General features: G+C 45.5%; 2 protein-coding genes across 3 annotated transcripts in view; one reads left to right on the top strand and one right to left on the bottom strand.

The window, feature by feature from the left end:
• Positions 1 to 268: 268 nt before the first annotated feature.
• LOC144125949 (uncharacterized) lies at positions 269 to 8,301 on the bottom strand. The gene is made up of 2 exons (XM_077659780.1): positions 7,299 to 8,301; positions 269 to 2,160 (listed from the first exon to the last, which is right to left on the bottom strand). The coding sequence occupies exons 1-2, from the start codon at positions 7,929 to 7,931 to the stop codon at positions 883 to 885; spliced, it is 1,911 nt and encodes a 636-aa protein (XP_077515906.1). The 5' UTR covers positions 7,932 to 8,301; the 3' UTR covers positions 269 to 882.
• A 365-nt stretch (positions 8,302 to 8,666) lies between these two features.
• The window catches only part of LOC144125950 (semaphorin-2A-like), a 58,270-nt gene continuing 41,555 nt past the window's right edge, over positions 8,667 to 25,381 (top strand). The window contains exons 1-2 of one of the 2 annotated variants that reach the window (XM_077659782.1): positions 8,667 to 8,927; positions 12,484 to 12,641. In XM_077659782.1, coding sequence (XP_077515908.1) covers positions 12,560 to 12,641 — 82 coding nt within the window. In that variant the 5' untranslated portion in view covers positions 8,667 to 8,927; positions 12,484 to 12,559. The remainder of the gene's footprint in view (positions 8,928 to 12,483; positions 12,642 to 25,381) is intronic. The other variant, XM_077659783.1, reaches the window with a different exon arrangement.

The raw sequence follows: 25,381 nt of genomic DNA on the forward strand, positions 1-25,381 counted from the left end.
TAGGGATGCCGTAAGGGCTGCATGTATGGCTGAGAAGCAAACCCTGTTGCCTGGTTAACTTTTTGGAAAAGATGGCGTGTTGCCCATGTTACTGAACTAGTTGTCTACTTTATCACAGATATACCGTTCCTAATGTATGCATACAAATCAGTTTGATCAACAGTACTAGATTTTTTTCTTCAGTCTGATCATGTTTCCATGGTTCTCTCATCTTCAATGCTGCGTCAGTGCTGGCCAGACACTGTATTGGCAAAGTCCATGACGCTAATGGCACATATTTACCATCTGTATTTCATAAATACATGTACTACACAAAGCATGACTGCTCTGCCTTAATGCACAAACACTCATTTCAGCTAACTAGAAAGATTTCTGTTTTGGAGTTCTTTCCTTCAGCCACGACTTCCGGCAGGAGTCATTCAGGTCACACGTAAACAAGTCCAGTCACTTGTAGAATTCTGCAAAAGTAATCTGCACAATGGCACTCCTTCTTACTTGTGCTTGACATAGCTCAGTATGGATGAGCACACCAGTCTCTTGACAAGTCAAGAAAGGAAAGCCAGATACAATCCAGATACCCTGTCACACATAGTTCCTTTGCAACCTGGCAGTCAGTGGTGCTGCCAGCAGTGCCACATCACAAGTAGTTCATTCTACATTCATACTACAAAAGTCGTGCTTGAACAAAAATCAAACCTAACAACAATACAGTAGCTTTGGGATCCAAGCATCCGCAGATGCAGTTCTTGACGGGAGTGCATCAGATGCAGCTTTGCCTAAAGTGGTGAAGATTTCTTTTCTCAACTGGCACTTTAAGCTCCAAAGAAAAAGCATGTTGACTCTGCTATAATTACATGAAGTCCCAGCAGACCTGTGCCTTTTTCAGGGTGCCGCAGAGCTCGGCTGCTGCGATGGGGGCACAAGCTGATCCAGTGCTGCATGTAGCGCTGTCACTTTGTCATGGTCGGGACCTAATTTGCCTGCCAAATCATCGATTGCGGCATGCAGCGCTTGAAGTCGAGCACCTACTTCTTCAGAACCGACTGCCGCAGGTGTTGCAGCTGGAAGTTCCCCGTAGAAGCAGCCAGGCGCTGCAAACATTGGAGCTGGCTGCAGGGAATGCAGTGAGAATGGCTTGTGTTCTGATGACGGCACTTCCTGTGCCACTATGGGAGCTGGGTAGTAAGCAGCAGTTTGGAGGACTTCAACAGTGCGCGTGTTCTCAGGGGAGCCGGGCAGCCCTTGGTACTTGTGCCCCGAAAGGTCTTGGAACCGGTCTCGGCCCACATCCACTCCATCTGCTTCAATCTGTTCACCCTCTGCTTCGCCATCTTCCTCCTCCCCTTCCTCCTCATTCTCCCCATCTTCATCTCCAGAAGCTTCACCGGATTTCTTAAGCCGTTTGGGCGGGTTCTTTCTGCGCTTGGCCATGTTGCGATTGGGGCTCTGTGGAGCCATGATGGCAGGCACGGAGCCCACCTGGACAACGGCCGGACCATGCTTCTCTTTGAGGTGCCGCACCAGGTTCCCACGGAGCGTGAACGTGCTGCTGCAGTCAGGGCAGCGGTGTGGCTTGCTCGTCTGGTGGATGGCCATGTGGGCGCGGAGGTTGTGTGCCCGTGCCAAGCCCTTGCCGCAAACACTGCACGAGTATGGCTTCACGTCAGCATGCGACACTAGGTGCATCTTGAGTGTCTGGGGCTGCGAGAAACGCTTGCCGCACCGTTCGCAGCCAAACCTACGCTGCGCCTCATGTATGAGAACATGCCTTTCCATGTTGGCTTTGAGAGAGAAGGCCCTACCACAAACAGGGCACGGAAATGGCTTCACAGGGCTATGAGTGACCAGGTGATTGCGCAAGTGGTGCTCCTTCATGAAGCGCATGCCGCAGTCAGGACAGGCGAAGCGGCGCACTTGTGTGTGGACCAGCATGTGATCCCGCAGCTGACTTGGGTACTGGAACAGCCGCTCGCACACCTCACATTGCAGTCTGTGGGCAGCTGTGGCAGGGGCACCAGTGCTGGTACGCAGCAGGGGCGGCGGGTGGTGCTTGGCAACGTGTGAGGAGAGGTCACTGGGAAATGCAAACCGCCGGCCACAGAGAGCGCAGGGCAGGCAGCTGCCACCATGGGTCACCAGGTGCCTCTTCAGGTGGGTAACCTGCATGGACGAAAGGGCTTGAGTGACTTCCAAGGGCAACTCCTCCTTCAGCAGTTCTACTCTTTAAACGGATCCTGCTTTACAATGGCAGCACAAACAGTATATCACTAGAGTCAACAAGTTCACAGCATATTTGTGGTCAAGTCTGCTGTCACAACAGCATGATGGCTACTATGGCTGACTCCTGCTATCTCTGAAGTATAATGAATTGTCTTAAGAACAATTTTTACACGCAATGTGCCACAGTTCCCTTTTTTTCCCCCTTGTTTTGTATTCCTCTGGGTCCACTACAGCAACATCTTTAACTAGGTTTTCAGTTCAGGCAACTTGTACGACATGATATCTGGATGACTCTAAGCTGCATCTATCTAGCGGATCACCTGTACTGCAGAGTTTGTTTAGAATGCCCTAGCCTTTGAAAAGACTTTAGATTTTCATGCTCATGCACCTTTGATGTGATTTGCTTCTTGGCTAACACACCATCACATCACAAAACTACCACTGCACAGGTGCATCGAGCCATTGTGAATCAACTGCGCACTATGCATGATCTGCCACAGGATGGAGTTTCCCAAGTAGAGTATGACATGAGAAGAATTTCACACAGTAACAGGGCAAAGCAGAAAGTTTGGAGTAGTCTCCATCAGTTCAATTACACAAATGTATACCAGTGCAACTGCCACTGAGCAACTGTAAAAACTTCAGTGTTTAGTAAGTTGACTACTGCAAAAATGTGAGCAAGAGAGTAGACTCCAGTTCTTCTGTTTACCAGCTGCAGTGGCTACGGTGCATCAATTGGTAGCATCTTGCCCCTTGAGTCATTGCATGGCAGTGACAAACAAACCAATATAAATGATTAGAAGGCTAAGACTGGAGTAAAAAAAAAGGACCACGGTACTTCTTCCCTTTAAATTGCAGAAGCTCTTAACACCATTGTGAGGCAAGCTGATATCAATACAGTATAATACGAGGATCTCAAATCTACAGATTTCACCAAAACGAAGCTTTGTTAGCAGAAGAAACAGCGTAAATGTCATGTGCCTGGAGTGAGTTGCCATACCGTCTTTCAGAGCAGAAGTGATAAGATAACTTTCCAAAGAGTAAGTTAACTGCTCTCATATTGTGAGAAATAACATAGAGATTGAAGAAATCAAGATGCTTTCTGGCTTGTAGCAATCCATTTAAAGAGATGCATAAGTGATATAGTGTGCAAAGAACACAGGAAAAATAGCTCGAGAAATCAAGGAATGAAAATTGCACCACGAATTCAACAGCTCCTGTATAAAATGCAATCTTTTCACTCAGCAGCAAGGCCAAAAACAAACCTCTTACACTAATCAAATGAGAAAAACTCTGAGGGGCACAACTATATGACTGCACTTGAAGAAATGAAACAATCCGAAGTTAGTTACGGGTTTGCAAATAGTAGCTTTTTAAAGCCGTATCGAATACGAATAGTGCCCCTATAAACCAAATCAAATATAAATCGAACACCGATAGAACAGAATCAAATGCAGATCGACAGTTTTACGAGTATTCACTACTTGTGTGAATATTAGTACAAAACGAGCAATCATGAGAAATTGCAAAGCGCTAGTGGCACCGCTGCAGTATGGCGCCATAAGTTATGAAGTTAAAGTTGTAGTTCCACAATTCCACAGTTCCAGTTCCATAGTTTCACAGTTCAGTTCTTTCTGAATTCAGAATAATTGTAACTGCACCATAAAAACATAACAAAAACTTCCGTGAGGCTAGTCATGTTGGCAAAAAACACGAAGCTAAGAAAATTGAAATTTTCAAGCGCGCACACCAGCCATTCGGAGGTCGTTGTAGAGGCCTAAGAAAATGGCGAAATGTGATATTCCAAGAGGATTTCACAATAGAGATTAATACCAGTATGTAGGGAAGGGTGCCAGCTTTTCGAATAAGACCAAGATGGCGGCCATCCGGGACGTGGTTGTAGGAAGCGAAGTGCGCGGGTGCTGCCGCATTTTGCTCTAAACTCGCCATTTTGGTGCTTTGGAGGCATCAAATATATTTTTTGGTAGTTGGAGGCTGAATTTGCTACTGATGACGAAAGAGAATAAAATAACGCCGCATCTCAGTACACGACAGGGGCACGAGCTACGTAGACCCATGGCCTCTGAGATGATGATGACTTCGAGGTAATTCTCTTTGCATTCGGAGATTGACGAAATACCCGGATCCGACTAAAAACTTTACCCAAGGAAAAAGGAAATAGAAAGAAAAAAGAAAGAAAACACCTCCAAAGTATGATACTGCCAAGTGTGCACCAACCCAGGTCCAACAGTCTCTTCGTTGCTTCCCAGTGTGGTTGCCTGTTTACCTGTCAAAGACAAGTGTTTTCGGCAGCCTATCCGTGGTGGCGTCTGGGCTGGCCGGTGTAATTTGCACCACAGCTGCAGTAGCAAAAGGCGTTCTCCTGAGTCGGAGCAGCTGAGTGGGTGTGATCATGCAGTGTAGCAGACTGAAGATATGGGTATGACAGGATGACATGCTCGATAACTTCGAGATTGGGCATCAAGGCAGGGTTTGCTGAATGTGCCTGAGCGTTTCTGCCTTGTCCAATCTCAGAGGCCATGTGAGAGCACAATGATTGCTGCCATATGATGGACAGCGCCGCAGCACTGAACTGCCTATCCCGTGCATACAGATTGCAGCAGCAAGATACACGGCATTGGTGAGGGCCGTTTTTGGCAGAGCTGTCGAAGAAAAATGCGGACGGCCTTATTCGAACTTCATGAAAATTATTTTACTACTGACTCAAAAACTGGGGATGATATGTAATTCATTTCAAATAATTTTGAACATGCATTGTTTGATTTGTGCAACAAAATGAATAGGAGCACATTCAATTCGCTATTTAAAAATTTAGAATAATCACACATTCCTGGAGTTAAGTTTATCACTCCCTCAAACACAGTGAATGTCCCAGGAACGAGTCATGATTTTCATCACAAAACCAAACTCTACAGTTTGCCATTATACCACACTTTCCTTAAGTGAACCATACTTTCTAAACTGAAATGTATTTAATGAACTTTAAGGTCTGGCAATGGCACAGACCAAGTGAGGCCCGTCAAGCGGTATATCATTCACTGCTTTTTTCTCACCACCCCCAGTTTGCATGTACAAACTGAAATAAAAGATTGATTGATTGATAGATGGCAAGAGAACAGAAAAGCACTTGCAGTAGTGTGCACATGGAGGCGCTTACGAACTGCTTCTCAGTGAAACACTACTATCGCCTGCAAACAACGATCCTATTTTGCACCAACCTAATGTAGCATTTACATATTAAATATTAAACAATAAAGCATTTAATAACGATCAGTTGGTGCCCTGGTTTCTTGACTTGAGCGGATATGACAACATAAAAAATAGAAAAAAATATGACAAGACGGTTACCACTTCGTAACACCATTGTCTGAATGAGGTAGAAATTATAAGGGCGATTTCATATCTGTAGAGTTCTTGAGCACTCACTCTTAATAGATTTCTACACGTACCCGTCTTTTGACTACCTCCCCTCTACAGTCCACTGCTCAAGACGTGTGGCGGCAATGATGACTCTCCCCTTGGACTGCGCGTTTCACAGCAGCCATCACAGACAAACCATGCTACATTCCTCCACTCTAGCCACAACTTCCCTCTTCCTTTTAGGCTAACTACCATGCAGGTAGTTCCCGTGGCAACAACCCTCTGTTTGAGCTTTATGCTCTTGCCGTACCTTTCTCCTTCCACAACGATGACCTGGTGTAAGCTTTCTGATGCCCTCGCCTTGCCTTTCTTCACGGTAACCCTCCTCCTCCTTCTAGAGCAACCCAATTACTCAATGGTTGAACCTTCTTACACCCTAGCCTTACCCCCCCTATTCCATGGTAACCTGCCCCCTTTTGGGGATTCCTCCACTCTCACCACACCCTACTACTTACATGGTAACCACCTTCCAGATGGTTCCCGTGGTAATCACTTTCCGGTTACACCTTCCTACAGCTCTTGCCATGCCTTCCTCCTTCCACAGTAACCATCTGTCTCCTTCCATGGCACCTACCTCCAGGTGGTTCCCGCTGCAACCACCGTCTTCTTACACTCTCGCCCTACACTCCTCCTTCCACCGTAATCATCCTCTGGATGGCTCCTTACGCATTCCTTCGCTCATGTCACACCTTCCTCCTTCCACGGTACCTACACTCCTAGTGGAGTGGGTAGACGAGTATAAAGACAAGCCACTAAACAGAAACTGAAACACCGAATTCAACAGGCTTGAAGGTGATTTTAGTTATCATAAAAACAACAACGTATTTAATGAGTAGTGCATAGCTAAACCTATCTCGACTGTTTTGTACTGTAACTTGCATCGAAGGCTTTTGTAAGTCATAATCAACGAGTCTGCTGCTGTAATTGTGACATGAACCATTCAGTGCAAAACCAGTGCCAACGTCGCATGTGTGGAGTAAATCAATTGGCTAGTCCGTTTTTTTATACGTAGATGACAAGAAGTGGTCATGATATATGAAATGGAACAAATACCTGAGCTCTGAAGGATTTGACATAGCGACCAACTCACTGTGTCAGCTGTACCGTTTAGATGTGCCAAAAGGACAGCCATTTGACCATTAACCACCCCGAGAAGCAACCCGAGTAAACCAATTTAGAGACAATGAACAATGCCCATTAATTCACCTACATGGACATGGGCGGTGAAGTAAAGCGCATTGAACTTGCCAGAGAAAGAGAGACAGTGGCTGTTTCTGCCCTACGCACTGACCTGCAGCCTTTTGCATAGCGGCAATCAAATTTTAGTTAACGGTCCTAAGCAGAGTCCTGAGCAGTTGTCTCGCACCACATCTTAAGAAGAAAGAGGGCTTATGTGGTCGCCCTACGAATACTGTTGATCACAATAAATAGCAGGTTTCACCGCGTCCGCTTTTATTACCTCTGGGCCAGTTTCCGTACGTTGTGCAATGAACGCTGGCGTTCCATAACATGACTGAGGCAGGCACAGGCAAAACATTGCTAGCACCGACTCGATCACATTAAAACCAACCTACCACGTTGCAAAGAATACGCTTCTTTGAGGAGGCGACCACTGGGATATCGGAGGAGCGTCTCACCTGCAAGAAGCTGTGGTCGCAATGCGGGCACCGATGCGGTCGCCGGCCTTCGTGGATGAGGAGGTGCGTGTTCAGGTGTGCCTGCTGCTTGAACGCCTTGTGGCACACCTGGCACTCGAACCTCTTCACGCCAGAGTGGCAAAGTAAGTGGGTCTGCAGATGGTGCTTCTGCGCGAATTGCTTGCAGCAGACCTCACACTTCCAAGACTTGCCGCCGTCTGCGTGGTTCGGTACCACAGCCACGACCACCGCCGCCGAGTCATCCTTCAACTGGCAGTACGGGTCGTTGCAGTAACGCGGCACTACTGCTGTGCCTGCCGAGTCCGTGCTCGAGTACGAGTCAGCGGTGAGTTCAGCGCCGCGCTGCACGACGCACAGCTTGGGATCGCCGCCCCCATCGGCGTCCACGGGCGCAGCGTTCGACGCGGTGCCGGCCGAAGGGCCAACGGGGGTGCAGCAGCCGCTGCCGTTGCCACCCGCGACGGTTCCGTTCGGTCCGCTGCCCTCAGGTTTCACGCTTCCGTCGGGACCACCGTTGAAATCCTGCACCGCCACTGCGGCGGGCGCAGCGGAAGGAGCCGCGACGCACACAGGGATGCCGTTCTCCGTCGCCGGCTCCGACGGACACAACATGTTGCGTTCACATTTGCCAGCAGGCGGGAGCACTCCTTAGCCGCACGTCGCTGCCAGCAGGCCGCTAGAACCCGCTGCTGCTGCCCGTTCACGACAGCGGCCGGCTCGCCTGGTGCCTGGGGAAGCGGCCGCCAGCGCCCTGAGAGAACGTCGGCGTCTTCGAAAGCGACGCGAAGGCTGCTGGTGTCTCGGGCATGAAATTTATAGCCCAGAGCTGACAGCTTCAGTGCCGGATCCAGTCACGAGAAATGTAGAATGTGTTTTACAGCGTTGCACGAGTTTTCAGCTTCGCGATTACTCTTAATCGAACGGTTCGCATACGCGTTCGCAACGCCTGTTGTGAACAGTTGCTAGCCGCCATAGTGGAACTGAACGCCATCGTTGCCGCTACCAACGCCAATGCGGACTCTGGCGCTTCCCTTGGCGTTCGTGGGCAAGAAATTCATTGAAGTAAACGCATAGCTTTCCACTCGGTAAAAACGGCGTTCAATGCATGTCAAAGTGGTCTGTAAACTTGCTTTGGACCTCTTTCGAAAAAAGAGTGCTGACGTTACTACCGTTTTTATTCTCCAAATTATTAAAAAAAATCAAACTGCCTAGAAATAAGAAGTTGAAATAAAATTTTTATTGTAACTGAAATAATAATTATGCAAAAATATTAAAAATAGTACAACTGAGGCAACCCGAACAAAAATAATTAAGTTTTTTTAGATACAAAACCGCGCTTGTGCTCGCAGCGACAGGCAGTTTGCCGCGGCTTTTGACTGTTTTTTTTTTCTTGCAGCCGATCCAGGCTGCTCCGAGTTGTTGTGCTTCGCTGTGCGGCACAGAAATGTTTGATATGTTTCATTCGCCTGCTGTGTTCAGTTTGCCGCTGCAATAATTGATAATGCTGCTTCAAGCATAGCGTGTCGAAAGGAGTTGATCTCAAGCCGCCAAGCACATCTATGCCATCGAGAAGCTTTCGGCTGCTTAACCCAAGCCAAGCGTTTTGAGGTAATTACTCGTCATAAGTCCACTGCATTCGCGTTGAAGTTTCTATATTCTGGTGCTCCTTTTGTTCTGGCTTAGCTCGATTAGTATGCTTTCGTTTCGAACTGTGTGGTTGCAGGGCTATTTGTACACAGTGTACGGACCTCAACCGCAGTGTCCAACATTGAAGTGACTGCGCTACTGCGCTCTTTTGTTAGTCTCTTGCGTCTTGAGGTTGTTTCCGACGCTGTAGCAAAGAGCCGTAAGTTTTCAAACACGTCTAAATCTAACCAGAATGCGCCGTGTATGTGCACAACTTTTACGCGACGGCTGAGTACGTAACCGTGGGTTCAGATGTATACGTCTCGGTCATCCTCGTAAAAATAGGTGATCTCATCGTTCTGCCATGTTGTGAGCGTTTAAAATTTTTTAGAACGCGTGTGTTTAAATCGCTGAGATGAGATTATTTGTGTCCTTATTGGTCAGCGCTACTATCGGAATGTTTTTTTTTGTAATGAGAATGAGAAGCTTGTGAGTGAGGAGCCAAAATTGGGTGTGGAGGTGACAGGCAGGCGTCATTTGATGTGGCCGGTTTTTTGCTCAGATGTTTTGAACTGGGCCACAGTGCTACTGCTGTAGAGGAAGACTCATGATGTCATGAAGACTCAAATTGTTGTTCTTCGTTGCTGCAGCAGCCACAGCTGTGGCTGAGTGGTTATGGCGCTCGGCTGCTGGCCCGAAAGACGCGGGTTCGATCCCGTCCGCGGCGGGCTAATTTCGATGGAGGCGAAATTCTAGACGCCCGTGTGCTGTGCGATGTCAGTGCACGTTAAAGAACTCCAGGTGGTCGAAATTCTCGGAGCCCTTCACTACGGCGTTTCTCCTAGCCTGAGTCGCTTTGGGACGTTAAACCCCCATAAACTAAACTGTTGCTGCAGCCAGTTTTCTGGGCTTTTACTACTGCCTATTAATGAATATTGATGGGCTGACTTGCTACTCGTGTGCTTTTGATCGTGTCAAGTTTCTTTTCGTCTGTCTCTAGTGCCGCTAAGGGTTAATCGAAGTAAATAAAACCTTGCTTCCTAATTCAGAACAGGTACTTGCTACAGCTGTCTGCACATTAATATTAGCCTCCAACTCCTATTTAACCTGCAGTGAGGTAACTGCCAGCAATAACTGTGCGCTCTGGAAAGGTCCCCATGTCTGTGAGATCGCTACATTCATTCCTCTTTCAGTGCTTTTTTTCCATGCATCCATTTTCAGTCCACCGAATGTATAATGCTGTGCCAACGTGCACCGAGACATTGTGATATCTAATGTTTTCCATTTGCACGCTGTTCTAGAACTACTTCATAGCTCTTGCTCACTTAGGTTCTGGCTGTGAATGTGCAGCCGTTGCCGAATACATACGGGCCATCAGGTCTGCATAGTGTGGCTTGGTTTTCCATCTCCAGAATTTTCCGAGAAATGGGGGAGAACGGTCTTCTCACTATTTCAGAGCTTGGGAGTTGCAGGGATGCCACAATACTTCCACCACCTGACCCCAGTAGCGATACTGGGGCATGTATATTTCTGACAAATGGCACACTGCACTTCAATAGGATCTCCTTCAAAATTCCCATTGTGCACACAGCCTGTATACTCAGCAGAACCTCCATGCTGTCATACAATTGGAAGCCTATCCTTATTGAGAGGTGAAGTTTTGTTTGAATGTGAATTGCATTAAAAAGCTGTGGTGATGTACTAAGCAAGAGCTCCTAGGCTTTCTTGAGAAGGAAAAAAAAGTGTGGTGTGAGGTTGTTGGCTGAATGACTTCAATAATAAACCACTGAAGTAAGTGTAAAGCATAAAATTCCACAAAGCAACAAGTGCAGGAGGCCTTTTGAAGTTCACATTAGCTAACAATCATCATCAGCAGAAGCATCAAGTGTGTGAAATTGCGATTTTGTTTAAACAGTAAACTGAAGTATTGTCATGCAAAACTATATAGAAGCACAGCTTGATTATTTGTACATGTGGGACTGTCATTAATGCTCATTCACAACAGGTGCACATCATGTGTCATGGTATTTTTGTGCAGTGGAAGGGATGCCTTATGGTTGAACTCATAAAATTGGTCAATATAACGGGCCTGGCTGTTACATGTATCCACCAGTATCGAATGGTCATGAAGAAACCCATCGTTATTCAGTCCACAAAAAAAAATGTCACTGCATTTACAATGGAATGTAACTTATTGCAAAGCCACATAGTGAGACAAACTATAGTACGATACAACTTTAAAGAACAGCAGTTGGAAACACTGGGCCATGGTGTGCGGTGTCCTGTATTTCTCCGCTGGCCACTCAAAACAGTAAACGAAATTAGCTTTTGAATGTTTGACTATATTAAACAAGCGAGGCATCGAAATTCTAGAGCTTGTAATTTTTCTTTTGAGTAACTTCTTTAAGTAACAAGACAAGTTTCAACAGTGCTCTGTTTTTTGTCATGGACGAATTCAGTGCGGCAGACCTAATTATGGGCAGAGCTTTACTACTGCAGGTTTAAGTTGTATCCAACTGTAGCAGTCAGTGCTTATGAATTAATTCTAAACTAAGTTATAAGTTTAAAATGGCAGCAAAAGTGGGTTGTGTACATTCTGTTGCTTTATCTTTTCAGTACAGAGCTTTAAATGCAACATGTTGAACTAACTCAAAATTGATCTGATTTTTTGCAGAAACTACAAAGGTGCAAACCTTTTTGTGCGTGCTGTATAGCAGTGGTTTTTATGATTTCTTGTTACACTTAAATAAGGGACATATTAAAGCATGCCTAGGCATGGTTGTGAGGCAGTCTTGTTCACTAAGATGAGCGCGCACCTTCTCACAAATATGTTACACATTATAGAAGTGGGCTAAAGTTGCATACCAGGTTTTGTATGCTTGAGTGCATTAACGTGCTCAGTACATGAAGTCATTAGTGCCGCTATCAAGAGCTGTATACAAGGCATTCAGATTAGTTTTCTGATCCAGCACTTCTACAAAAAAAAAAGAAAACTGGAGGAAAACTTAAGCTCCACTTTAAGGGTATAACACAATATCATTAATGAGTTAATGCTCATATGTACAGAATTGGCCATTGTCTACTTTACATTCATAGATCGCTGGGAGTCCGCATATGGTACCACTCCTGGCGCAGCCATGCAGCGGTTAAGGGATGCGCCACCATCCCGGCAGGTGGCTGTTCTAAGCACAGCCACGAGTGGGTGATGCTTGTTAGACCTAGGTTGCTCCTCCTGAGCAACCTCTCAAAACCAGTCATTCATTTAACTGCCACCTGCCACGGTGAGCAAGTTGTGATGACATCACAAGGTCACGTAACCTATTCGGTAGGTGCCACATTCCACCTCTGTGCTCCGACAACTCCGGTTGCATGGTTTCCAGTGGTCGCCGATGCCGGACATTTTTTTCCATATGGGGTACTAATGCTCTCGTGTTAAAACATGTCCATGTCTCCCATTGTGAATTTATTTTGCTTCTGTGACGAGATGTTGGGACTACTGGTGGTACTAATTATTAAGCACTTCATAAATTTTTTTCAGAAGTTTGCGAACATCATTTCTGCAAGCTCCAGTCACCAACACTGCTGAAGAGTTGCAACATTACGCACCAATCAAAATGAAGGCCACAATAGCTGCCATGCTTTTGTCTTGGACGATTATAGCCGTGACTAGTGCCAGCCATCGTACGCCATGGGCAGGTAAGGACTGCTGCTACCCATTTTTGTGCAGTTCATGTTGCCTGCCTAGGTACAGTTCAGTTTTGCATGTCTTGCATTGGGTGTTGCGAGAACTAGATGGCACGCAGAGGCGAGAAATGTGCAACACTTGTACCGTAACTAGAATTATACTGCAGCAACGTCTGTGTAAGGGCTAGTCGAGGATGATCATTATGAAGGGGAACAAAAGCACAACTAGACACATGGCAAAACTAGACACATGGCAACATTGCATTTAGTTAAGTTTCCCTGCATGTGTAAAGCATGTTCATTGAAGTCCATGTTGACAAGTAATGGCAACTAGCCATTCTAGCTAAACTTTTTGCCTGTCAACATAGCTGAGCGGAGTTTCCTTTCTCGCAATGTAACAGAAATGTATGTGGCATATTGTGGAGGTTTCATTTCTTCCATGTTACTGAACTGTCCTAATATAAGTTGTTCTAGCAAGACGGGAAATCCAACTGTTGAATTTCGTGTCAGAAACATATTTAAAAGGGTGCTTCGTTGGCAGAGTCGCTATTCGTGTACAGCTGTGGAAAAAGAAAAGCAGTTTGTTCTAGAACACAAAAAAACATTCCTTATTTTTTATAAAGAGAGGCTTGGCGGTATAACAGATATAGTGGCAATGATGCTGGCTGCTGCTGCTGCTGCTACTGCTGCTGTAGAACACAGTAGCATGGTAATGCACCTCAGGTGCAATTAAACATGAACCATTGGCACTTTGGACGTGGAGAAAGAGAACACATACGAGAGTTAATAGCGAGCGGCTGCGGCTGACACGGACATCCAGGTAACGTCACAGTGGAGGAAGGTAAGGGGGGTTGGTTTTCATTGTGGGAGGTAAATGGCGCTATGGGTAGGTGCCTGTTGAAGTCGCTGGAGCTGGGAAAGTATCACAACCGCCGGAGCTGCGCCGCCACAACTGCCATATTTGTTCTAGTGCAACAGACTCGCCTGTGGCTAGGCAAGTTAGCCGCTCCGAATGGTCGCATTTCTTTAAAATCTCGGACTACAGGTTTAACAGCTCTGCTTAGTTTGCAAGGAAAGAAATAGAAGCCAGAATTTAGTTTCTGTAAGCTAAAAAGTAATTATGTATTGAGAGGGTACAACAAAAGAAATCGCCAAATGCGTCGACTGTATGTATTTTGTGGTTAGTAGTACCGTAATATCCCAATGCTTAATAAAAAATTCTGACTTTGGGAAAATTTATGAAGAAAATATTTAGCATGCTCTTATAGAGTTTTAGCACCAAGAATTCCAGTATGAAGAGCTTTTTCTGCTATCGTCATATCTACACGTCATTTGAATACTACATATTTAATTCAACTTGGGTTTGGTTCTTTATGGGGGATGCGACTTTCAAAACATGAAAATCTCGAAAAAAAATTCCAATTTTGGAAAACACCAGATTTCTTATCTATAAGGTCTTTCTAATTATATTCCAAATAACAGCCCAGAAGCGACTTAAACATTTTTTTTGTAACCTTACGTAGTAAAAACTGGCTCGATGAAAATGAAAATGCTTCATGCAAATGCTCCATGAAAATGCTCCATGAAAATGCTCCATGAAAATGCTAGTTTTCTCAAAAGTTCACAAAAGCATAGCATGACAATGGCTTCATGGATTTTCATGCTGTTTGTTGCATTGTGGTCCGTGATAAATTCTTTATGCAGTGATGTTCCTGTATTTCTGAATAACTTTCTAAGTACTTCACTCTGTCACTAAAAATTTGACATGATGGTAATGAGTGTATTATGCAAACATGATGTTCTTTGTAAAAAACATGACTCAAGCCAACAGTCACCGAAATCAAGGAGCATAGGGGATGTTTTTTTAAAATATAATTTGTGATGTTCATCAGTGGGAGATTAATAGGGTAATCGTCCTATGTATTGTTGTCACGCAAGGGTTTTGGCAAGTTTGGCATAGCAATGAAGCACATATAAATGAAAAACTGGTATTTACTCATTTAGTGCATTCCCTAATAAGTGTGACAAATTTGATTGCTCTACGCCAAGAAATAAAACATTTCATCTCCGAAACCCACGTCCCCCCTTAAATTACTGTTCAGCAAACTAAAAGAAGCTAAGAAAAGCAGGATATGGTGCAAATTTCCGAAAGTGCACTTGTTTACTCTTTATGAGCAAGTAATTTTGTGTGTATGTGCATGAAATGTGGAAGTCAGTAGGAGGAATAATCATGCAGGGATGAATAAAAATATGTAATGAACATTGGAGAAAGTCCACAAGTTTATTTTACTTTACTTTTGCAACAGCTGCTTGTATTCTAATACTCGTTGAAGCACATTTTGATTTCACATTGAGCTCCTTTGATCAAGAGTCCTGCAAAAGAAAAACACGAGAAATTGGTATATTAGCCAACATTTAGCATAGATATTAAATAGCATGACTGCATAGAATCCGCCAATCAGTCAAGGGTTAAAATTTTTTATGAAAAGGCCACATATTGTGGTGCACAAAAGAAACACAAATTAACTCTGAATACCTGCACAGCTAGCTTGCAAAAATCATAGTACATATCACATTCAGTGACTACTTAATGGGATTTGTGTGGATTGTGCAACTATACAACAGTCGAACAGATATACGGTATATAATTGTTAAGAAGTCCCTAATAAAGGCTGGCAAGTGCTATACATAGCGTTGATCGTTTTCACACATGATAATCTTGCAACAAACCAGGTGTCTAGGAAAACTAATGTTTCTTTTTCTTTACATAAGTGATCAGTTGAGATTCTGCCTACAATACGAAATGATGCCATATCTGTGAGGTGCGTTGAACGGAAACCAACGTGGAAAGCATTGTACGGCTGGCGGCTTGTAGGTAAACAAACAAGACAATAATAAAGGAGGACCGGAATGCCAACCAAGTTCTGAGAAAAGAAGGTGTGCAAACAATACAATTCACAAGTCCATACCTATCATCACATGAGTCCTCTCTCCTCCAAAAGGAAAGCTGTAATGTGTTATTTGAAAAATTTCATCCTCCAAGGGCCCAGCAGTGTGGCACCTGATGGAAAAGGAAGAATTTCAGCAGAAAGAATAAAGCAGCACAAAGCAGACATAAGATGAAACACGGTAGCCGAACTTTGCGAAGGAAGTGACCAAAAGATAGATTGATTTTGATAGGTATGTTGTGCTTTAGATGAAAGCAGAATTGTGAAGAAGGTTGCTTCTTGAGTCGTGGCTATTCAGTGGATGCACGAGAATGTTAATTGCTCCTTCTGAACTCTTCATCAAATTCATTGATGCGACGGTCGCAGATGCTCCGCCGTTTAAAAGCTAAGCTAAACCTGCGCCACAGTTAAACCATGAGGAAGTAATAACTGAGTATATTCCAAAACGTTCAATCTTTTTGCAAAAATTTGGTTGGAATTCCTGTCGTTATTTGTTCTTCTTTTGAGATTAGGCATTCATTCCATTCATTGCTTACAATCCACGCAGCTCCGTTTTATGACCTTGTTCTATTACTTTCCTTTTTTTCACATGCAGAGTGATATGAAGTACAAGCTTTAATCAAACACTTACCTCAAACACACAGGGTAGTGTGTTATTTTTCCCGTTTTATCCCATGCAGCCAAATAGCTCGACGCTTGCAGTCACTCTTGTTGCTTGGAATGGCAAAAAGGGCTTTTCCAGGTTCCTCGCGGTTGCTGCACTCGAAGCCACAGCAATCAAGCATATTTCTTGATTCACAGTCTCTTGCCAGGCTTTTTAAAAACGCTGAGCTTGTCAGAGCATGCTCTGTAGCACGCCGTGCAAGCCATCTTCCAACTGCAGCACAAGCGCCTGGAAAGATGCAGGAACATTATGGCAGCACGTGACCACGTGACTGCGGGGAGGGAATCAGGGGTGTGGTGGTGCAGGGCAAATGGATGCGGTACTTTCCCAGTTCCAGTGACTTCCTGTCGGAGCCAGTCGAACCCTTTGAATGGTGCACTTTCATGACTGGGTAGCAAAAAGAGCAAGTAACATGAGAGTACATTTGTGTGGTGGTTACAGGGGGCCCCTCTATTGGTGGACTCCTGGTTGGGTAGCTAGAGTGCTGCCAGCCTGTCCCAGGGGTGGCAAATGAGCAGGTGTAAATTTCTGGCTTACAGTCCCGGACTTTCTTGCTTACAGTCCAGGTAGTCCCGTAAGCCAGCCCGAAAACCAGTGTACTCTTTCTTTCTTCAGAAAAACATTTTACATTCCTCTGTCCATTCCCTGCTGTCAGAGGAGCCTTGCAGCTGGCTTCCAAACTCTGTGCTTTTCCTACAAGGCAATCTGAGCCCCTGTAATACCCCTCTTACACGGGCAGTTTCAATGCCCATTGAGTCAGTGGACATTGAACTCAGTGGAGATCGCCCAGTGCCACACAGCGGTTTTCAATGACCATTGAACGCGATGGACATCGACTCAATGGAGGTTCGCAAATGGCCATTGGAATCTCAAGTTCCATTGAGAACAACCTCGCACTCACCATACATTGAAAAACCATCGCAAAAAATCTCGAAATAGAAATTTTTTTATTATTTAACTGCAAAATTTTAGACTACATTGCCAGTTCATAAGCCATTTTTTATTCTATAGTCAAAATGACAGCTCCACAGGATGTCCGGCGGTCAAATGTAAACAAACCGGCACTGTTCTCGTTGTGCAGCGTCGTGCCGTTCTGCTTCGTTTTTCTTTTTTGCCTTATAGCACACTTTGCGACAACCAAGACTGAGAAGTGCCCCACAAATGGTGCAGCGATAGTAGCTATGAATGGGACAAAGAAGGTCACTGATCTGTGACAGCTTCACCGGCGAAAAGGGAATGCTTCTGAAACGAAGTGCACATCGCTGTCCACTGTTGCCATGCCATCGCTGTCTCTACGTTGTGATGAACTGTGAAGTGTTTGAATAGCTTTTTCTGAAAAAAACTGTCAGTTAAAATAGCACTTACTCCAACATTCGGCTCCTTTTACTCGGCTTCACTTCGCATTTTTAAAAAAATGTTGCTACCCCTATCACCATCTGTCGGATCGCATGCTCACTACTCGCACAGTGGTCATTGAAATTTAGCGTGTGGCTGCGGTGCATCCGGATGGCCCTCGAAAATTTCGATGCCCATTGACTCAATGGGTGCTCGTGCAACAGGGGTATAAGAGATCCACTTCAAGCCCAGCTGTCTTACTATCTCCTTTGCATCTTCAGTTGTGAGAGTTCCAGTACACCGTAGTTACGGGTTAATTGGGCTGTGCACTGAACTGCTCATGCCGATAAATCTTCATGTCACTGAGCGAGCCCTTTCACCCTGTTGTAGAGCGGCCCGTTTTAGTTAACGACACCAAAGACATCCTGTTGTTCTCCCTAGGCTTCTCAGTCAAAATGGGCTAACTCAATGCGCTGCTGGCCCCCTCAGACTGTCTTGTAAACAGCAAGGAAAGCGACCCTGCTTGCGTGCAACGATGACTGCAAGAATGCCTTCTTGTCACTGCAGAAAAGTGTTCCGAAAGCTTTCAGAAGGTTCGTGCATACAATTTCAGAAGACAATAAACCAGGAAAAACTAAATTGGAAAAAATTATATAGTAGACACCTAATTATATTAAGCGTTAAGAATGCGATAGCATTGAAGTCTAAAGTCTGTTATGTTTGCTTCTCCTCTTCCGTCTTTTCCGCTCACGGCATACGCTTAGCCTGTGCAACCGCCAATACTCCATCTTCAGCGACATACTTTCATGGTCGCCCTGTCCATTGCGGGGATTTTTCACTGTGGTATAGACACACGATGTCGATTCTGGCTCCATTCCAGCCTGATGCATGGAGATGTCTAGACACGTCTGCACACAACCAAGCACTCCTACCAACTGGCGCCGAGCCTGCCATCATGCTCAGCCATGTCACGTAACCAGCACACCTGCCAACTCTCTTATGCCAACTCGGCCGCGTCACATGGTCTCATGACGTCACACACCACATCGGCCAATCAACGAATTTTATGACTGACGCTGACGCTGCCATACGTCGGCGGGTTTCTTTCTGATGCCGCTTTTAATGCTATTGCATTAATGAAGCATTACTCTGCAATACTACGTGACACCCTCGGAACAATGGGCGGGCTGCATTGTGCTCAAGAAGTGGTGGTGCTGCTGTGGTAGGCTGCACAATCTTGAGACCTGGTCTTACTAGCTTGCCATTGCCTATGATGGAACTCAAAGGGCCACTGACCAACCCATGGTTGCAAATCTTTTCTACCTCGGCTGTTGTGAGGCATCGTCCCCAGAACGCATGCTGTAAACATTTTAATGCGATGGCATTACAGTTGTCACCGCACCAAACCTCACCAATGTCCAGTGCCATGAAATTTGCTGTTAGGTCGAGAGAGGTCATGTGACCTTGTGATGTCATCACAACTTGCCCACTGGGTTGTGAGCAACCTACGCTAGTTTCTTGGCAGCAACTTAGAGAATTGAAGTGGCTCAGTGGTTATGGTGCTTGGCTGGTGACCCGAAAGACGCGGGTTCGATCCCAGCTGTGGCGGTCACATTTCGATGAAGGCGAAATGCTAGAGGCCTGTACTGTGCGATGTCAGTGCATGATAAAGAACCATAGGTGGTTGAAATTACTGGAGCTCTCCACTACAGTGTCCCTCATAGCCTGAGTCGCTGGTACGTTAAACTCGATAAAACCAAATCAAAGAATTGAAGTAAAAAATTAGAAACAAATGTGATATATGCAAATGGTGGCACTGTTACAGCATAGATAAGGTACCTTCTACTATAGCTAGTGGTCTGAATATGGCGGTTGATGGACCGACAATTGCAAAGCAACTAACACAAATGCACATAGAAGTTGTAACAGAAGCTGCAATAATTGTGATATGTAATGCTATCTTATTCTGCTCCTAAAAGGGACCCTAAAGGGGAATGCTAACTCAGGCTAGACTGACAGGGCAGGCTCTCATGACAGCAATGCCATTTTTACCAAAAACAACGTTTTTATGAGCCAGAAAATTGCATGAAAGTGAGGTACATACACATGGCGTTGCCGCTCGAAGATTCGTGCAGCATTGATGAAGGGCGTATTCATGAACGAATGCTATTTCACCGTCTCGATGGATAGTTGCTGTCGAAATGCGAGAAAAGAAGTGCAATGAACGTAGCAGTGCAGAGGGTCCTGTAATTGAAACAGCTCAAAACAGACGATGGAGAAAAAGGTTAGTTGCAAATACGAGTGCTGAAGCTTTCGCCTCGCATACTGTGCGCTCAGGCTGCGTATAGCCGTTGTACGCCGCAAGTTCAGAACCACAAGCTTTCAATGGCATCCATGCTGTGTGTGCTTGTTATGTTGCAAGCGAAGTGGTTTTGTTCTCACTTCAGCTGCCGAATTGGGTACTTTATAAAGCCTGTGGAGATTATGAAATGGCAGAGTGTTTGTTTCTTCCATTTCTAATACGTACTCATGTAGACATGTGCATGCATGGACGTCCTCAATGTGTGAAGTGCTATGCGAGTGCATGGTCTTCCATGTTTTCTACGCAGTGTAAAGGCGAATATGCTTTTAGATGTGCTCAAAAATATCTGAGAAGTGCCACATTTATGCACCATCATCTCTCATTTGGCTCATTAAAGAAAAAAGTTTTCCAGCGCGGGTCATCATGCACATAGTACATGAAGTGCCGGCACACGATACAGGGTTTTCCATGAGAAAAACATTCAACCAGCTGAATGTGTCAAGTTTATGCATGCATTCCCCTGCCAACAGCTGTAACCGGCGGGTGGCAGACTGCAGTTGGGCGGAATATGCCCTGATTTGTTTCTGCTTCCAACCCACAGGAAGCACATCATGGATGTAGAGATCACAATGACCACAACAGAGTCAATCACAAGGGTTGTCTGCGATCATACTTACTCCGTAGTTGGTCAACAAGCACGCGATAATCGACAGCACAGCCACAGTGCGCCATTTGATGAGGAATGCGCATACAGTTTTTCACTCGCATGTGGTGTTGAATGAATACGTTAGAGAGCGACAGCTCATGCTTTTGAGGATGCCTTGAAGCTTATGTGCACACTTCACGACAGCACACAATGCACCGAAGGCCACATGCTCACATTATCATTGCCGATGTATACAAGCAAGAGCTCATGTAGCACTTGTTACTGGGCTAGTTGGTGCATAGTTCTATGTACAAACGTTAGCGCAAAATAAGAGGCAATCACAAGAAAGGTGGACAAGACAACGCGCTACTGACAACTGATTTTTATTGAAAGAAACACATAATATATAGGTTCACCGTCACACCACCTATCAGCTGTAGCAAGCATCAGAAAGATGAATAGGGTCATAAAAGCGATAAAAGAAAAACACTAAAAACATGACTTAGTTAAAAACGATAAGATTGGAGAAAGAACAATAACAGGCATGACACGTGGTGTAAAGGGCCAAAGAAACATGACTGATTGGGATCTGAAAGGATGACGACCAACCAAAAAGCGCATTGTCTTGTCCACCTTTCTTGTGATTGTCTCTTATTTTGCGCTAACGTTTGTGCATAGAACATGCAAGAGCGCAGTCAGCAGTTTGTTCTGCGGTTTGCGGCTGCCTTCGATAACTTCACATAACTTCTTTCGCGTCCACGGAGCTTGCAACGAGACGCAGACACACACGATGCATTGGAGAGTCTCCATTGAAATAGTGGGTGGCAGAGGTGGCCTGCACTTGCATCTTGCTGCAGTGGCCACTGATCTGTTGACTTTCGGTTTTCGGTCTCTGGTTACATTTCTGGTATTTGGAAGTGGTGCCTCTGATTGGCCGGATTGCAAAGACTTCATTGAAATGACCTTATGGCTGTTCATTTTTTGCTGCCGCTTTGAATGTGGAAGGGTTTTGGGATCTTCATTTGTGGATTTCTGAGCAACGCAACCATCTTTCTGCATAGAAAAAACATTGGTAGTGTTTTTGAGTAATAATCTATCCATCTTGCATATTTTGATACTTCCCTTAAGCGTCCTGTTAAGGTGTCTGAATTATTCCCATAATTTTTTAAAAGACTCATTAATAGTAAAGTACAACCATTGCAGCCAGTTTATTTTGCCATGCTCCTCTCCTTCCATTTCCTCTGTCAGGTTTTTCTCTCTCTTGCCTGGTTGACTAGCCTCCACAAGCAAACTTCGCTCTTCTCTTCCGATATTAGCGGAAGGTGAGGTGTAGAGTCTCGTGAAATATGTCAATGCCATGATGCCGTTTCCTTGTTCGGGTGCGTTTGCTTGTTATTATTTTCAGGATAACAAAAATATTTTCGCCATTGCTTTCAGTATTCTTTGATTGGGGATGTAGTCATTTCCGGAGCGAATTGTCTCTTGCAAACAGCCGCACGCTTGTCCACTGTGTCTGGAAGGCTGACGCGTTGAGGCAGACATGGCTTGAGGATTATTTTGTTTTTTTGCAACTTGTGCCGAGTCATGGTTCCACCTCATTTGCTGCTTGCACATCCAACGATGAAGCAGCGTTGAGACATTCTCTTCGCAGACTGAATGATTGAGTAACACTATCAGCTCGGCAATCACAATGTGGTTGCAAGCGCCCTTTCATAAATCTGGTTGTTTCTATCAGTGTCGTCCATTGTTAATGAGTGTCATTTTCGTGCCTGTATTTTTGTTTCACAGAGGCCTCTTCTCTGTTTTACGACTAGAGTGGTGGGCGTTCCTTTTCCTTTTCGAAATGGATGGCCAAAGCACGGACCTGGGAACCCTGTGGCATTTCTTGGAAAGCAAGCATATGCACGTGTGCCTGTCTCTGTGTCTGTTTATGTGAGGAAACCTAGGACAGTAGCCATATGGACGAAAGGCGTGATGGAAAAGCACGCGCATCTTTAAGGCTCGGACGATGGCTCGAGTGCCAGCATAGAGGATGAGGAGGTTGGCTTTCCAAAAGCGAGCATGAAAGGGGTTTGATTTGAATTATTACATCTTTTCGGGGTGTGCATGGCTCTAGTATTTTGCAGAGACTCTCTTTAATGCCTGATGTAAGCGCTGGGCTCATTTTTTTAACACATCCTGCGAAAGTGGGCACAAGTCCTGCAAAGATAAAGTGATCATCTTCAAGGATACCACCCACTAACAGCGGTTGCAGGCATCGACTAGAGCGATTCCAACAAAAGGATCGGGAACGGAAATCCACCAACTACGTCTTCGGGAGACATTTCATAAGTGGCATGATCCAGCAGAAAAAATATTATGATCTTGGGGTGCAGGAATTCTGGACCAGCCCTCCTTACCGAACCTGTTTTCCTGTTCTATGCATTTTTCCTGGATGTCCTCCCTACGTGTCGTGTCGTCTGCAAGGATTTTTAAAAAAGGAATCCTCTGAAGATGCGAGAATATACCAATTGTCCCGAAGGAAGCACAAAGCGATCAAGGAAGGGCAGCTTAGATGATCAGTCTGGGATTATGGTCATTACTGTTAGCCTCGGTGATTCGCAGGCAGAGCATCAGGTATTGCCTTCTGCACACGGCTGCCCTGAGTTCGTTGGTTTTCATTTGTCTCTGCATGCAAGTGCTGAACCTTTTGTGAATGCCAGTGCCAATCAAACCAGCCTCTCACACTTTGCATACACTGTGGCCCTCAGTAAAGCATGCAAAGCTTTTCTTCCTGCTCTAATTAATGCGCAGGTCATGACATAAACGTGAAAATACAGTTTACAATGGCCACGTGGCCATTGAGCAAACTTCTGAAAAAGACTCAATTACTTTGCTCGGCCCAGCATGGTATCATCGTGACAGGGGCATAAAAGTAATTGAAAGCTCTTTTTTTGTGAAAGTGATTAAGCTGTCAGTGTTATCAAGAAACTTGAAAGGGTTGCATGTCCAGGAGGCGTGAAAGTGGGATACTGCATCCTTGAGTGCAAAGTGAGCAGCTCCCAGTTGATGCCAAGATATAGAATGCAGGCCATGTGGGCGCACTAGACACCTCGAGCATGATGGAAACATTTAATCAGAAATGAATTTGTCGTGTTGGCCCTGCACAGCAAAATGATCTGGATGTTGCCTAGGGAGTGCCTCGGTTGTTCAGACTGGATTCTGGAGACACAAGAAGTGTGGCCTTTTTCTGTATGATGTGAATACACATTCTGTGTTGTGCCAGTTATTAAACATGCTACGCATTCACATGGGGCAGAAAGAAAAACAAGGCTGACAGTCATGCGCAAGACATCTACTGAGTCTGTTGAAAAAAAAAAATACAGGACGGTTACCACTCTAATGCGAGATTCAATGACGGCTGTTAAGGTTGCTGAATCGATATGTTGCGGTAGAACATTAGAGCAACTTCATATCTGTAAAGCTGTACAGTGCACTTTTTAGTTTTTTAAGCATACCCCATTTTTGACTAGCTCTCTCCATTGCGCCGGCCTAGGCACACGACACGACCGATGACCCTTTTCCCAGGCGGCACGTTTTGGAGCAGCTGCCGCAGATAAACCGTGCTACATTCCTCTGCTCTGGCCATGCTCTCCCTCTGCCTTCCACGATAACCACCCGTTCGATGGTTCCCGTGGTAACCATCCTTCGTTGCGTATTCCAGCGCTCTCGCCGTACCATCCTCTTTCCACTGTAACCATCCTCCACCTCATTCCAGGATAACTATCCTCCGGCAGTGACCCACTGGTTGTGCCTTGTCATGTTCTTTCCGTAGGTTCCTCCTTCCACTGTAATCATCCTTTGGTTGGTGATTCCTCCGCTCTCTCCACATTCTCCTCCTTCCACAGTAACCACCTTCCAGTTACACCTTCCTATGCTTTCGTCATACCCTCCTCCTCCTTCCAGGATAACTACCCTCCGGGGGGGTTCCCGTGGCAACAACCCACTGGTTGCGCCTTCTCACGCTCTCACCATATCCGCCACCTTCCACGGTTATCATCCTCCAATTGGGGATTTCACCGCTCTCGCCACACACTCCATCCACAGTAACCACCTTCCGGATGTTTCCCGAGGTAGCCGTCCTCTTGTTACGCCTGCCTACGCTGTTGCCATGCCCTGCTCCTTCCATGTGGCAACCCTCCTCCTCCTTCCAGGGTAACTACTTACGGGTGGTTCGCATATCAACCACCCACCAGTTAGTTGCGCTCTCGCCATATTCTTTTTCACGGTAACTGCCCTCCGGATAGTTCCGGTGGGAACTACCCGCTGGTTACCCTTTCCTCCGCTCCCGTCATACCCGTCTTCTAGCTGCCGTGATGGCTTAGTGGTTATGGTGCTCGGCTGCTGATCTGAATGACGCGGGTTTGATACCAGCTGCGGCGGTGACATTTCGACGGAGCCGAAATGCTAGTTGCCCGCTTACTGTGCGGTGTCAGTGCATATTTAAGAACCTCGTGGTCAAAATTATTCCAGAGCCCACCACTACGGCGTCCTTCATAGCCTGAGTTGCTTTGGGACGTTAAACCCCATATAGCGACTGATAGACACTCCCTCCCTAACCAACCACCCTCCGAGTGGTACCCTCGGCAACGCACCCACCGGTTATGCCTACTACTACGACGTGAAACCCAGGGACGGGTGCTTAACAGCTGTCGTTGTAAAAAGAGAAACTAGAAAGACAGCCTGTTACCGCTAAAAAATGAGTCTACAGAAGAGTAAGGAAGCACTAGAGGCTTAAATATTTACTCAAGTGCAAAGAACAAGTGAAAATATAAACTGGCAGTGAAATCGGAGGCCTGGCACAGAATGCAAATCTTC

Source organism: Amblyomma americanum, chromosome 3, assembly GCF_052857255.1.
Source record: "Amblyomma americanum isolate KBUSLIRL-KWMA chromosome 3, ASM5285725v1, whole genome shotgun sequence".
NCBI lineage: Eukaryota > Metazoa > Arthropoda > Arachnida > Ixodida > Ixodidae > Amblyomma > Amblyomma americanum.